General features: G+C 43.4%; 1 protein-coding gene across 2 annotated transcripts in view; it reads right to left on the bottom strand.

The window, feature by feature from the left end:
- Positions 1–1,387: 1,387 nt before the first annotated feature.
- LOC149329849 (uncharacterized) overlaps positions 1,388–13,595 on the bottom strand; it is a 32,162-nt gene continuing 19,954 nt past the window's right edge. For both annotated transcript variants that reach the window (XM_089560577.1, XM_089560578.1), the window contains exons 7-16: positions 12,476–12,538; positions 11,123–11,149; positions 10,971–11,027; positions 9,340–9,366; positions 9,186–9,242; positions 8,978–9,037; positions 8,838–8,903; positions 8,392–8,451; positions 5,898–5,957; positions 1,388–1,651 (exon numbers count right to left, since the gene is read on the bottom strand). In XM_089560577.1, the coding sequence (XP_089416703.1) occupies positions 1,538–1,651; positions 5,898–5,957; positions 8,392–8,451; positions 8,838–8,903; positions 8,978–9,037; positions 9,186–9,242; positions 9,340–9,366; positions 10,971–11,027; positions 11,123–11,149; positions 12,476–12,538 (591 nt within the window). In that variant the 3' untranslated portion in view covers positions 1,388–1,537. The remainder of the gene's footprint in view (positions 1,652–5,897; positions 5,958–8,391; positions 8,452–8,837; positions 8,904–8,977; positions 9,038–9,185; positions 9,243–9,339; positions 9,367–10,970; positions 11,028–11,122; positions 11,150–12,475; positions 12,539–13,595) is intronic.

Raw genomic sequence — 13,595 nt, 5'->3', positions numbered from 1 at the left:
CATACTTATTTTCCGATGAAAAGTTTAAGAGCCTCATAAAATTCCTTTCGCATTTGCAGAAACAGAAAAGTGATTGTCGCACCCGTGGATCTGAGAAATGGCTGATACCACGCAGACGTACAAATTATATGCTACAGTCGCTCACGCACAACTTGCCGTGCTTGCTTAACAAATTACTGTCTGCAAATTTTGACGTAAGCGCATGTAATAGAAAACAGACGCGTGAAATTTTTTTCTCATCCCAGTTTTTGTGCAGCTAATCGTATTCAATGTATTTTCATTGCCTTTATGTTTTTCGTACTGTATACTTTCTTGTGCTGTGTTTTGATGTGTTTCGAATGTGTTCCGATGAGTCAATTTGTGTGAAAGTGTAACTGAACATGTGTTCAGAATTTTGTGTTGGCTATATGCTGCTGCCTTGTACGGGCATCAGGCACCCTCAAGCTGCCAATGGCAGCTTTTTTGCCTGATGACCCCCAACGAGTCGTTGGAAATAAAGTTTTGAAAAATATGTTTATTCCCTTGCCGCAGAGTTCGGCCGCAGAAATTTAGTAAAATGAAACAGCGTGGTCAAATCTTTAACCCACACTTTAGAAAAAAGAATTCGAAGAGGACAACAAAACGAGAGCCAGTGACTGTAGCCAATTATAAATTGATCGATTTGGTTGAATTATTTGCTGAGAATGATTTGCTGGCTTTTGCAGGAAGTATTAAATAAGGGACATTTAATGAACTGGAGACAGACACGAACACGAGAAGCAGAGCCTGGCCCATTCGGCAGACGCGAGGAAACGTTAATGATCGCCTCGGCAGCTTTCTTCTTTCTTACGCGCATGGCTGAAGCTCGGAGGACCCGACGGTCGCCGCTGCAAAGGCTTTGCGGTGCAGGTGTTTAAAAACGGGGTTGAATCTTTTTGTAATGCTAGGATGTAAGAGCCCAGTATGCTCGGAAATTATGAGCTATCAGAAGAATCCCGTTTAACTTTTCCTTCCTTCTTTATTAGCATGTTCGGAGGCTGCGATATTTCTTTTCACTGCTTTATTTTTATTGTATGAATGTTCGCGTCAATATAACAGAGTGCACACGTGAAATTCGGTTTACCAGTGCTGAAAACTAAAATTTTCTTAGAAAATTAGCTCCTGGGGCGGGTTCGGTTAACGTTTCCCAAGGAAAAAAAAAGGCGAACTTGCTAACTTCTAAACGCGCAAAAAACAATCAGTTGAATGAATTTAAGCAGTTTATGAGAGACATCCAACTTATAACAGCTTTAAAAAGGGCTCTGGCCATAGAAAGGAGGGATGAACACGGAAAACATGCTGAAACAGTAATTATATTCGATATATGGTTTGCGCCTCCGGAGATAGCGGCAGTAAACTACGAAGCACATTGAAGAGTGACAGTGCCGTCTTTTATTCAGAACCATTGAGTGACGACTAGTAGGCAACAGTTGCAAAGTGAGCACATAAGACTGGAAGGTCCTCTTTTTTTCCAGCAAGGGTGTCGTTTTTCAGTTGCCTTCTAGAGCTCCTGCATGATTTACTGGCGTCTCCACTGCGCAGGGGGGTATTGCTGTTGTCCTTGTTGAGGTGGAAAAAGCTGGAAGAAAAGTCTGTCGTAGGCAGTTTTTAGAGTGTCATGGGCTGCTCGAAGCTGCAAATTGAAAAAAAAAACAACAAATATCAAGCATGATTTGGCAGGCCAGAATTAGAAATTGCGAGACACAAGCTTAATATATTTGTTAGTTAGAGAACCTGGGTGGTTTTCTTTAATGGGTACAAGATTTCCCCTGGCCTGGTGCTCGGCTCTTCTAGGATGAAATGCTTGTGAAAAGGGTCTTAGACCAAACAGTTCTTTTCAGGTGTCGAAAGAAAACTGCGCTCTCTCCACGCATTTCTAATTAAATACACCGACACACGGATGGCGCGCATTATGTACTAGAGAAAAAATCCTCTAAATTGCTGTAAACAGCTGCAGTTATAAAATCTAGGCTGCAGTAGTTACCTTCATCCCCCCCCCCCCCCCCCCCCGAAATATCCGCCGCCCCTTGCTACGCTAGCCTTTTCTTGGAATCAAGACTGTTACTCTTAAAGAGCATCGGCTATCTTGCCTTCGCATTACGGGCCCTGCCCAAGCCCATTTTTTCCTCGTGATTTCGACCAGGATGTCATTAATCCCCGTTTGTTCCCTCACCCACTCTGCGCGCTTGCGGTCTCTTAACGTGATATCAATTACCCTTTTCGTTATCCTCTGTGTTTTTTCTCCATAGGTGAGTACCGGTAAGATTCAGCTGTTATATACTTTTCTCTTGAGAGATATTGGTAAACCCCCATTCATGATCTGAGAGAAGCGGCCAGATGTGCTCCACCTCATTCTTGCAGTTATCTCGCCGTCGTTATTCGGACCTCCGCTCTACCTACCCTAAGTAGACGTAGTTCTCTACCACTTCCAGCACCTTGATACCATTTTTAACATATCCCCCGGAGAAAGAAATCGGAAAGATGCTAGAACAGGCGACCTAGGAGGCCAGGCTGCACTTCCATCGACTCATTGGCAAGAAAAAAAGTCGTCCATGAATTGTCGAGCCGATCAACAAAATGCAGCGGCTCACCGTAGTGTTTGAACTAAATTTTTTTTAAAGCATTTTGGCAAATTCGGAGTCAAATTGAGAGACGCCGCCTTGCCCTTTAGAAAGCAATCTGTGCACTAATTTCCAGTAAGGCTTCCGTCGATTTAGTAAGGATCGACAAAACAGATGCTATAGAGGTCGCAGCAAACATTTGACGACCATTTTACGTTGTGCTTATGTTCACGTAGCTAGTTTAGATTCTGGTCGCACCAATAATGAGCTATGCGCAAACCGACATTCGAATCCCCCAAAAAAGGCGCCACATTCGTCAAAAGCACTCTGTAGAAATTCCAGGCCACCATAGTACTGAATCAGGTGCAAAAAAGAGGAGCCGTTGTTTTAACTTGTATTGCCTCAGCTACCGGTGAAAACACACGTGATACTGGTGGTAATTCTGTCTTCAAAGTGACCTCCAAACTGAAGCGCCGTTCACTCCATACGCGCTGGCAATTTCCTGACGCTTGCTCCTGGTCTGGTAGAGACGTGCACCAGGACATCGATGTCAAAGTCATTCGTTTCAGTGGCTGGTCGCTTGTTCTTCTCAGCTCGGACTTATGCAAAGTTCTTAAATCATTTAACTATTGATAAAAATAGCCGACGATTGGCACATGACGGCCAGGATGTTGGGTAGCTTACAACCTGGATGCTGCTCCGCGTGGATTTGAGCACTAAGACGATAATACTATCCATTTTTTCGTCAACGGAGTATTGGAGTTGCGCTGGCATGGCCATTCTACAATATTTCACGCATCCACGTTAAAGCTTGGACGCCTACATTGGCGAGGTGATACTCCCGCATATTCAAGTAATTTGAGACACTGACACTGCAATGATCATGTCGCACGCACGCCACCAAAACTAGCACCTCAAAGTGAAACATTAACGCTCATTGTGGAAGTGGCACTATAAACTTCAAGAACAACTGGCTAATAGCATGCAGCCACTGCCGCGCAATCCCTCCTTGTCTCGCAGACGAAACTTTTCTTTTATGCACTTGATAACACGCAACGCTTACACGGGAACAGTAATTGGCCTGGTGACGAAATGAGCGAATGACGACGCCTCACACCTAGCCTGTCCGAAAGCTACGTAGACATCACATCAGAAGTGTGGGAGACTAAGAAATATAAAACTGCAGACAGTGGCTATCAGCCTCGAGTTTAATATAACTACGGGAAAACTAACGGCGCTACAGTTCATCCATCATGGAGAGACGCAGGAATGCCGGAAAGACGACGTTTACTTAGTTGGGCATACTACTGTTGGGTATAACGTAAAAATGCGACTCTTCTCAAGGCGAACGTCAAAGAAATGCTGTGAAACTTTCACAACTTTAACTTCCGTTAAATGTATTGAATAAGAGAAAAACACAGTACTGCAATAACTTAATCTGAGCATAGAGGAGCGCATCGCGGCGCAAATACCAATTTGAAGATAGCGTCTACGTTTTCGGCCCAACACAATTCAAGCCAAACACGAAACAGCTGCAAACTCGACCCGACTGTGTGAATTAACACTTCCTTGCGCTCGGTTCCCGTCACCAACCAACCAGAGCAACTCGCATCGTCTTCGCGGCCAGAGTGAACGGGCTTTAACACGCCATTGGCCAATTTAAGCCTATGGCTCAAACACGACGGCGCGACAGTATTTCCGCAATTCTGTAGTAAAACAGAATTACACTAGAGAGGGATATGACACACGACACATCCCTCCACAGGACTGTCGCGCGACAGAGCCCACGTCAGGCTGTCGTGTCGTGCGACAGACAGCACGACAGGCTGTTGTGTCGTGCGACAGACAGCACGGCAGACACTTTTGTCGCGTTAAAATAGGCGTGCTTGAAGTCTGTCGCGCGATTGAACCCAAGGCAGCCAACTATGTCGAGACACGCAGTCGATGTTGCGCGACACGTCTCTCTCTGTCGCACGACAATAACTGTGGCAATACTGCAGCGCGACAAATCCTGCGACAGGCAAATGCTTCGCACGACAAAATAGAGGAAAAATGTCTGCCGTGCGACAGAACCTACCGCAAACACCTTTGTCGCGCCAAAGAACCTGCCGCAAACACATTTGTCGCGCGAAAGAACCCAGGACACAAACCTCTGTCGCACGACACATTGCAAGACAAAAAAGCTTGCCTCGCGACACAAAATTGCGTCGTGCGACAGATGCACCACAGAAAAGTTTGGATCGGGAGCTCATCGACGGTGCCGCCAGATTTCCCACCAGGTAATATTTAGGAGCTTAAAGCCTATCGTGGCTGTCAGAATCAATACTCGCGTAATTGCCAATGACTAGTTTTGTTGTGCCGAGTTACGACGCAAAAAATAACGCCATCCGGTGCCTAAGCAGAGCATGTAGGCTTCCTAGTGAGGGGAAAATACTAGAAAAATTTATAATAGGGAGCCACAGGTCTTTGCAGTACATTAGCAGAGGATGTTTGTTTCGCTTTGTGAGGGTTTAACGTCCCAAAGCGACTAAGGGTATGAGGGGCGCCGGAGTGAAAGGCTCCGAAAGTTTTGACCAAGTGGGGGTCATTAACGGGCACTGACATCGCACAGTACATGGGCCTCTAGGACTTAAACTTCATCGAACTGCAATCGCAGTGGCCGGGACCCTTTCGGGTCAGCAGCCAGTCAACCACTCAGCCCCGCGGTGACTCAGAGGATGTTGCTTTTGCACTAAACTTCTGGCGCCCCTCATCTTCAGAGTTTCGGTTTTATACAAAAAAAGAAGGCTTCACGCTGCAAGGCATTCGAGAAAACTATTTTTTGTTTGCAAAACTGATACCTCGTCGTATTCTTTGTGGCCACAAATCAGCCTTTAGGAATATCCAACAAAGTTCGATACCTGAAAAGTTTTTTAAATTCTAGTTATCTAGGTTGAGAATTGGCGCGTTTTCCCCAATTACTGACATACTCCGCGGCTGAATGTTCCCTCCTGCAGGCGTTTCTTTTTTTTTTCTGAAAAAGTCAATTTTTACAAATTCTATAAAACGTGTGTTAAAACAACTGGTATTTACTACAGGGGAATTGATAGGGCTAATAGCTGAGCAACAATGTTTCATCGTAGCACGTGATCCCCGTCGAGTCAGCTGTAATATTCAGTTCACTCAGTTTATTTTAAAATATAAATCTCATACAACCACCAGTATGACACTGGATTTTACGTCAATTGTGTATGTCCTACCAGAATATTACAATATTTTTTTAGTCGTAACCGAAAGTAAACTCTCTAATCGGAGCAGAAAGGAAGTTCACTACTGCACCTGATGCAGTTGACGCAAACACAGCGTCACGCCTTCGCCGACTGCTTGCTTGTTTTCCGCCTGCGAGAAAGAGATTTTGCGAATAAATTTCATCCAGAGTTAGAAATATTTACTTATTAAATATAGTGCTTTTACAAAAAGAAAATGTGCTGAACAAGATCTAATTGTCGGTGCCTGCATCCGGACGTCGTGTCACTGTTTGAAACTAAACACATTCAAAGCAGCGAGAGACAAAATGAAAAGGGAAGCGGTAGAACGAGATGAACAAGAGCAGCTAAATAAATGAAAAAATCAACCTACTTCAGAGAATTCGCTCTAAAGCCAGGATGCGAATAATTCACAGCATGCGCATCAGTAAAAATGAGTTGATTGAACAGAAAGAAGACTGCACGCATGCGAAATTTGTGCATGAATGGAGAAAAGCAGCAAGAAGGTAATGTCACAGGACAACGAAAAATAACTATAGCAATAATGATCACAAGGAACCATTCATCAAGCAAATATGGCATTAGCTTGTACCATAAAGCTTTGGTGAGTAAGGGGAATTTTAAATCCAAGGGTAACAAGTTCCAGAATGAAATTGCCGAATAATAAGTTATCTTCCAGCCCTAGCAGGTAGGATATTTAGATAGAAAAAAAATCCAATTTAAAGAAAATATATTACTACAAATACCATACTACTATTGCTCAGTGAAACGCAGGTTAAACGTGCAGAAACTTCTTGAGTAAATTGGTTTGTAAATGTTGATGTTATGTACGGTTGCAGTTAATGAAAATATTCTTGCGCGTTGTGATGTGGGCTGAACTGTGGCTGCAATGAAAAAATTGGGATACGCCCGCCGCACAATTTTGTCTGCTTTAGAAAGTGGAAAAGCTGGACACGTGCTGACTCGGAGTGTGTCACAATTAAAGGAATTTCAGACATCTATGAATTTTTTTCATTTCCAAAAATTGGTAGCAAGGCATACTGAAAGTACGAAGGGGCGTGACCCCAGTTCCTAGAATGGCTAGAGAAGCCTGTTCGATCCACCTCCGAGATTCCGGTCACCTATACGCTTGAATGAGTATTAATAACAGCAGAAGTGAGCTATCAAGTATTCCCAGTTGCAACCTTCTATATTTGTGCCCTCAACGCCGCAGGAACTTTTTTTCAAATGACAGAAATAGAGGTGTAAAATTGACATCTGGTCTCAAGCAGTGATCATGGAGCCTGCATGTTAGAGTGGGAGCAAAAGAAATAGCTGGTCAAGCGCACTAGTTAGCGCTCGTAGAAAACAACTTACGAAACAACGACATGGCAGCACAAATGGCAGTTCCGGGTTATCATGAAAAACTTCAGAAATGTTTGTGAGACGGTTTTAAAAACAGAAATAGAGTTAGGCTTGTTTGCTTATCTCATGAGTCAAAGAAATTATGTATGTGGAGGGGGGGGGAGGGCTATCATGCGCGAAACTCAAGGCCGGAGATCAAAGAAAAAGAGTTATAGCTTTGATTTAGCATATAGCCCTGCATTCTGCTGGGGAATCACCCTGAGGTTGTGCATTCATCCTCATAACTTCCTCCTTCTAAGGTACCCACCCTCTAGCTTCTTTCCATGGCAGTCACGTCCCGGTTGTGCATTCCTTCGCTCTCGCCACGACCTTCAAATGCCCTAGGCTCCCATTGCCTACTAGCCTCTCTTCCCGCTCACCCTTGCCCTCTCCTTCCTCTTACCTAAAGAAGCACAGAGAGATTTCCATCTCCACTTTACCATCTGTCTGATCTGGGCACATGATAGCCTTGGTTAATTATGCCCCACTAAGCCCAACACAACACAAAACGGCCTCGTGCGATGGCTGACAGGCGGCGGCGATTATGCTAAACAAATTAAGTGCGATTAAATTAATTATCTAATTAAAAAGCCTTACGGCTTACCCTAATCATTACCCGGCAAAATGCAGGGCTATATTGCTCAACAGAATCTAAAAACTTAGTAGTCTAGAAAGATATAAACATGAACATGAGTCGTCACGACGATAGTTGGGTTTAAGTTCCCGCAGTGGAGGAATAATCTATCGCTTACTGACATCGCATAGCAGGGAGTAGTATATTTTTCGCCTCCATAGAAATCAAGCCGCCACCGCCGGGATTGAACCCGCGACCTAAGGATGAGCAGCCGAACGTCAAGGCCACTGATGCTTCATGGCAGATTTATAACTTTAAATCCGATGGCAATGGGCAGGCTGTTTTTCCAGAGATACGGGCACATCTTAGTCGGTCCTGTTCAGGCGTTTTTTTTTTTCGCTTTTTAGGAAAGTCGAGAGTGGTGCCAATGAAAATCACCCGTTGATATTTTGCATTCAATGGTATGCGCATCGCCAGAAGTAGTGGAAACTTAGAATAAAGTGACAAGGACAAAATTTCTGTCAAACTGCGAATACCAAATCAGAAAATATATGTGCGAAAGATATGTTTTCCTCCTAAAAGCATAAGCATGCTTGCAGCCTTCGCTTACCTTTAATGCATTTATAGATGCTGAAAAATGCTCATTTGTGTTCTCCAGTCCTCCTTCAACCTGCGTAAAACGTGGGCACAGGAGAATTTATTAGCGAAAAATTAACCTTATTAACGAGGACGACACAAGCAAGATAGTAGCGCTCGTGTCTCCTCCTCGTTACTTCTCGTGGTGTGCATGGTTTGCGCTGTTTTTTCTCTAATTCAAGTATGCACCAACTAGCCCAAAAAAGAGGTGTTAAGGAAGTATCTTCCTAGCTCATTCAGGAAAATGTTTATGGAGGTTTTTTTGCTGATTTTTATCGCGCTGACTGCCGGAATAAGTAGCTATTCCAGGAGTCTCTCGATTGATTCTCATTGTAATCAGAAGATCGCGGCAGGCACGAGGAACTCTAGCAACATATTTGAATTTCGCAGATGGGGAAGATAACTTCACATTGCACGTACCACGTGCAGCCGGTACTTTGTCTCTGAGCTGGTGGCGGATATTTCATCCAAATTCATGGCCATTCCCTGCAGAAAAAGATAATGCTGCAGTTGGAAGAAGTCAAGCCACCGCCAGGGAAGAGCCAGACTTTTAGCCTTACCTGCATATCTGATGTCATTTGTTCTATCACCTCATGGTTCTTGTCGCATTGAGCTTGAATCTGCAAAATATATACTAAAATTAAAGGTGTTTGCTCGCTTTCAAACAAGTTTATGGCGTAGTACATGCATCTCTGACAAAGTGTTGAAAACAGTGTATGAAGGCAACTTGGCAAAAACTGATATCTTGAAGAAAAACTGATATCTTACGTTTTTCATGTCAATTTGATGCGACTGTACAGTCTCAGTCAGCAGTTCATTTTCGCACTGTGAAATTCAAGGCAGTGATCAGCAACTCGAAGCGAAAAGTACAGATATTACAAAAAGTTGTCCCATGCAGTTCGGAATGCCGCTAGTCACTCACTTGTTTTTGAGAAAGCGCCTCTTTTAGCTGAAAAATAAAACAAAACAATTAGAATTTTCTTCTGTTTGTTACAGAGCTAATACTTGCCCCATTCCTACTACCTTATGACTCTTTTTGCGTGCCACTAAGAATTCTATGCCTTGCTGGTTTACCGGTTAGCAGCAGGCAAATGAACTGTGTGTTCAGGGAATGCCCTTGTCTTTTCAATTCAGTTCAGTTCAACTTTCTTTTCAACAATTCACAATGTTCATTTTGATGCATTGAGCATAGCAGAAGGGGTACCTCGGCTGTTTAACTCGTTTATCCAAACGCTTTATGCTCGCACGACCAACGCGTAGAACGCTCTCGTTTAGGATCAGCTGCACATTCTGAAGCTTTGCCACAAACACGCAGTGGTGGATAGTTAAAACAAGAATTGATTGGTGGGCGCGTTGGTACATGACTAGATGATACAAAGCGCCAAAGGGACAGGGCGAACGAAGAAACAACGCGGACAAAGCGCTTATTGCAACTGTAATTTTTTAATGCACGATCTTGCCTTTTATAGCATGATGCAAGGTGGGCCTGCTGAGTTTTTTCCCTTGAACCGTGCTATAAATGCAAGATCGTGCATTAAAAAATTAGTTGCAGTAAGCGCTTTGTCCGTGTTGTTTTTTCGTTCGTCCTGTCCTTTTTGCGCTTTGTATCATCTAGTTAAAACAAACTTTGCTGTTGCGTTCGGGGGTTAAACTTGAGGTCTATGCTTTTTGACGGGAACGCCTTGCGTAACAGTGCACTCGCCACCTCAGGGGCCCTATGGAGGCATGCTTGGCGCACATAACACAGATCTGGGCATATGAACTCTTCAATGCATGACATTTGTGCACTCTTTGATTACTGCTTAATCCGAGGCACTCTGCCCAAGACAGTCGGCGCAAGACGCATGGTTCAGCACAGTCAGCCGCAATCCACCCAGCGTGCTCCCTTTCCACTAGATAGTCGGGCCATTTCAGTGAACCCAAAACAGCCAATTGTCCGAAGAACCCGCGATCTCCATACTTTCTTTCCTCGCTACCCATGCGCATGTTCCCTCTTTACTTCTCTCTCCCACGATATATAAATTAGGCAAGAACCTTCACCACTTTTACTCATTTATTCGGAAAGACGGAATGTGGAGGTTTAGTTTAGAATTCTTTGATAGGGTTTAGCGTTCCACGGGGACTTAGGCTCTGAGAGACACAGCGGTGGAGGACTCGATAATTTTCACTTCATGGGATTCTTTACACGGCAGAGTAAATAGGGCCTCGGACATTCCATTCCGCCTTACCTAATACTTAGTAGATTTGGCGCTGCGCCTGATAGCGATGATGCCCAATTCATGCGAGCCATTACTTCATCGCGTCAAGCATGCTTATTTAACTATGTGGGAGTCGCTATTGCAGAGCCTGCTTTGCTGAAAACATTGTGCACACTTTGCAAGGATCTCTCAAGGGGTGCCAGCGCACTTTTAAGGAAATGATTCAAGGTTAATGAAGTTTCAAAAGGCATAAGGCAATTTTCTGGTTAGTTCACTGAAGTATTTGTTGAAAGTTAGTGTCAAGATATCTTGCAGAAGATATAAAATAACGGTAAGGAAAACTGACGAGACTTACGCTGTCCACTTCATTTTGAGTTGAGTGCAATCTCGCAGTGAGCTGTTGAATTTGTTGCTGGAAAACCCATGGCAGTATTGAGCAGCCAGATAACGCAAGAGCTGGAACAATTATTTTGGCACACACAGTTCTGTGTACGCTTTGCTACTCACGTCATTTTGAGAAAGTGCCGCTTTTAGCTGAAAAAGAAAAGAAATAATGGGAATAGGTTTGGAAAGTGTCTTCTGAAAAAGTAAGGCTTGTCATGCTTGGTGAAAGTTTTAATAGTCTTGAAAACTTGGCAGTAACATTGCTGCAGTGAAACGCTAGTAAAGGTAACTTTATCAGACAAGTAAACGTCAGGTGAGAAAATTGATAATTATATAAAATATTTTACCATACCAGTTTTTAGAAGTAGTCTGCAAATCTCAACATCTTAACTATGATTTAGACTTACGCTTCATGGGAGTTTAACGTCCCAAAGTGACTCAGGCTATAGAGACGCCGTAGTGAAGGACTGCGGAAATTCTGACCACCTGGGGTTCTTTAACGTGCACTGACATCGCACAGTACATTGGCCTCTCGAATTTTGCCTTCATCGAAATTCGACAGCCAAGGCCGGGATCGAAGCCGCGTTTTTCGAGTTAGCAGCCGAGCGCCATTATCACTGAGCCACCGCTGCGAAAATTATGATTTAGGCAGCCACAAAAAGCACCAGGGACCATCTTTCAGAAGGTAGCATCAATACGAACGTTTGACACAAATTATATGAAGACATCCGAAGCCTGGGTTCGCAGTGGGTCACTTAGCACTAATTTACTAATAAAAGTGCACGAAGCGCTCAACTTTCGAAACTAACAAACAAATGTCGATAAATTTAGCCTAGTATGTTCGCACTAACGTTAAACAACATGAAAGCAAAATTTTCAAACGACTTTGACGCTTCAACTTTATAATAAAGTCACGAATGTGCTCAGTGATTGAAAGGAAAATTGTATCCCTGTAAGTGATTCTATGCAAGTTTCTTCTTCTGCAAAATTGAAGATTTCGTTTCAATGGGGGATTTCGATTGATAGCCTGTTTTAATTTGATCATGATGGATGCTCTGCTCCTCCATCGATTCAGGCCCACGCTGCGAATCTCTGATTGGAATAAAGCATTACATTATATTTATTGATCAGAGAATGAATGACGGGCTCTTACTTGCTGTGGGCGGCTTTGAGCTAAGCCTTAGAGTTTAATGCGTGACACTAACTTTTCTCGACTTTTTCGACCAAATTTCTCTAAAAAAATAACATTTTGACAAATGAATATTGTTGTACAGTAAATAACTATGCCCAGCGGACCACTCTGCTTGCCTCTATTAAATTTTTCTGACCACTGATATGGTATTTGGATTTTTTAAGGTAGTCATGAAGGTAGCGAAAATAAAATTCGAGGACGGCTTTAAGACACAGAGCATTTCAACCTTTTGAAAAACAAAATCAAGAAAGCAAAGAATCGTACTTGAACTTCAATTCACCTACCTCGGCTATTTCAGTCCTCAGGCCACGAACCTCGGACAGGCTTTCTTTCACGAAATCGACGAGCTGAAAAGTCAATAAGGGGGGGCTGCGTCAATTCACGAAAAATCTCGTTCTATTGAGAATGAGCGGGGTAGACGCTTAATTTGAGGGAATTTATATTCATCAGAATCGGCCTAGCTGAACAGTGGGCACGTGAACTGTCCCAGGGCCGAAAATGTAGGCCGCAGAGAGGTAGGGGTTATATGTAATCTCGGCGTGGTGTTGAAAAATGTGCGTCTCGCTGATGTTTTATTGAGCAGAGTTTTCTTTTTTTTGACACTTAGTGCACTCGTTCTTTGGCTGGCTTCATGTAGGCTGCGTTCGCTGAGCGAATGATGGGTAATTTTCCGGGAATCACGCCGCAGAAGGCGATGAAAGTTGTATGTGTTTACGACGTTTATGTCCCGAAGTGAAGTGGGTTATGCAGAATTCTGTAGTGGGGAGCTCCAGATTAGTTTAGGCCACCTCGGGTTTTTAATGTGCTCTGATATTGCACAATGGAAGGACATCTTGCATTTCACCTCCCTTGAAACACGGATGCCTCTACTGGAATAGAGCCTGCGTCCTGGGCATCAGCAGTCGAGCGCCTTAAAACCCGACCCGGTGCTTAAAACAAAAGAAGACTAAAGAAGTACGTCTTGCTTTTCATGTTGTAATCAATGTTTTCTGAAAACTCAACTCTGAAAAACCTTGATTGATGACCCTTGATATTCTTCTCAACTAGAGCGTCTAAATGAGACATCCCGCAGCATCTCGTTCACTATGTTACTTAAGGAAATACAGATTTAAACAGGAGCGGAGACTGACGACGACACATGCTACTTTATTTAAATCGATAATTTTGTCCTTTTATTTTGCATAACTCTTAGGGCTATTAAAAAAGCAAATATAAAGGTAAGAGCCGTGAGCTCTATCACGTCAAAGCCTACTCAAGGACATGGCAGTTTGGGTTGGTTTTGGTTTATTTTGTCATATACCAAGAGCAAAGAAATATTGTGATTGCGTGTGAGCTGCGGATATTCCCTCTTTTTACGTTTTTGTTGCATTTGGCGCTACAAGAAATGAAACAAAAATGGTAGAG

Source organism: Amblyomma mixtum, chromosome 9 (genome assembly GCF_055824585.1).
Source record: "Amblyomma mixtum isolate Tamu chromosome 9, ASM5582458v1, whole genome shotgun sequence".
Taxonomy (NCBI): domain Eukaryota; kingdom Metazoa; phylum Arthropoda; class Arachnida; order Ixodida; family Ixodidae; genus Amblyomma; species Amblyomma mixtum.
The sequence above is the reverse complement of the archived record's forward strand: the minus strand, read 5'-3'. Positions and strand labels throughout refer to the sequence as shown.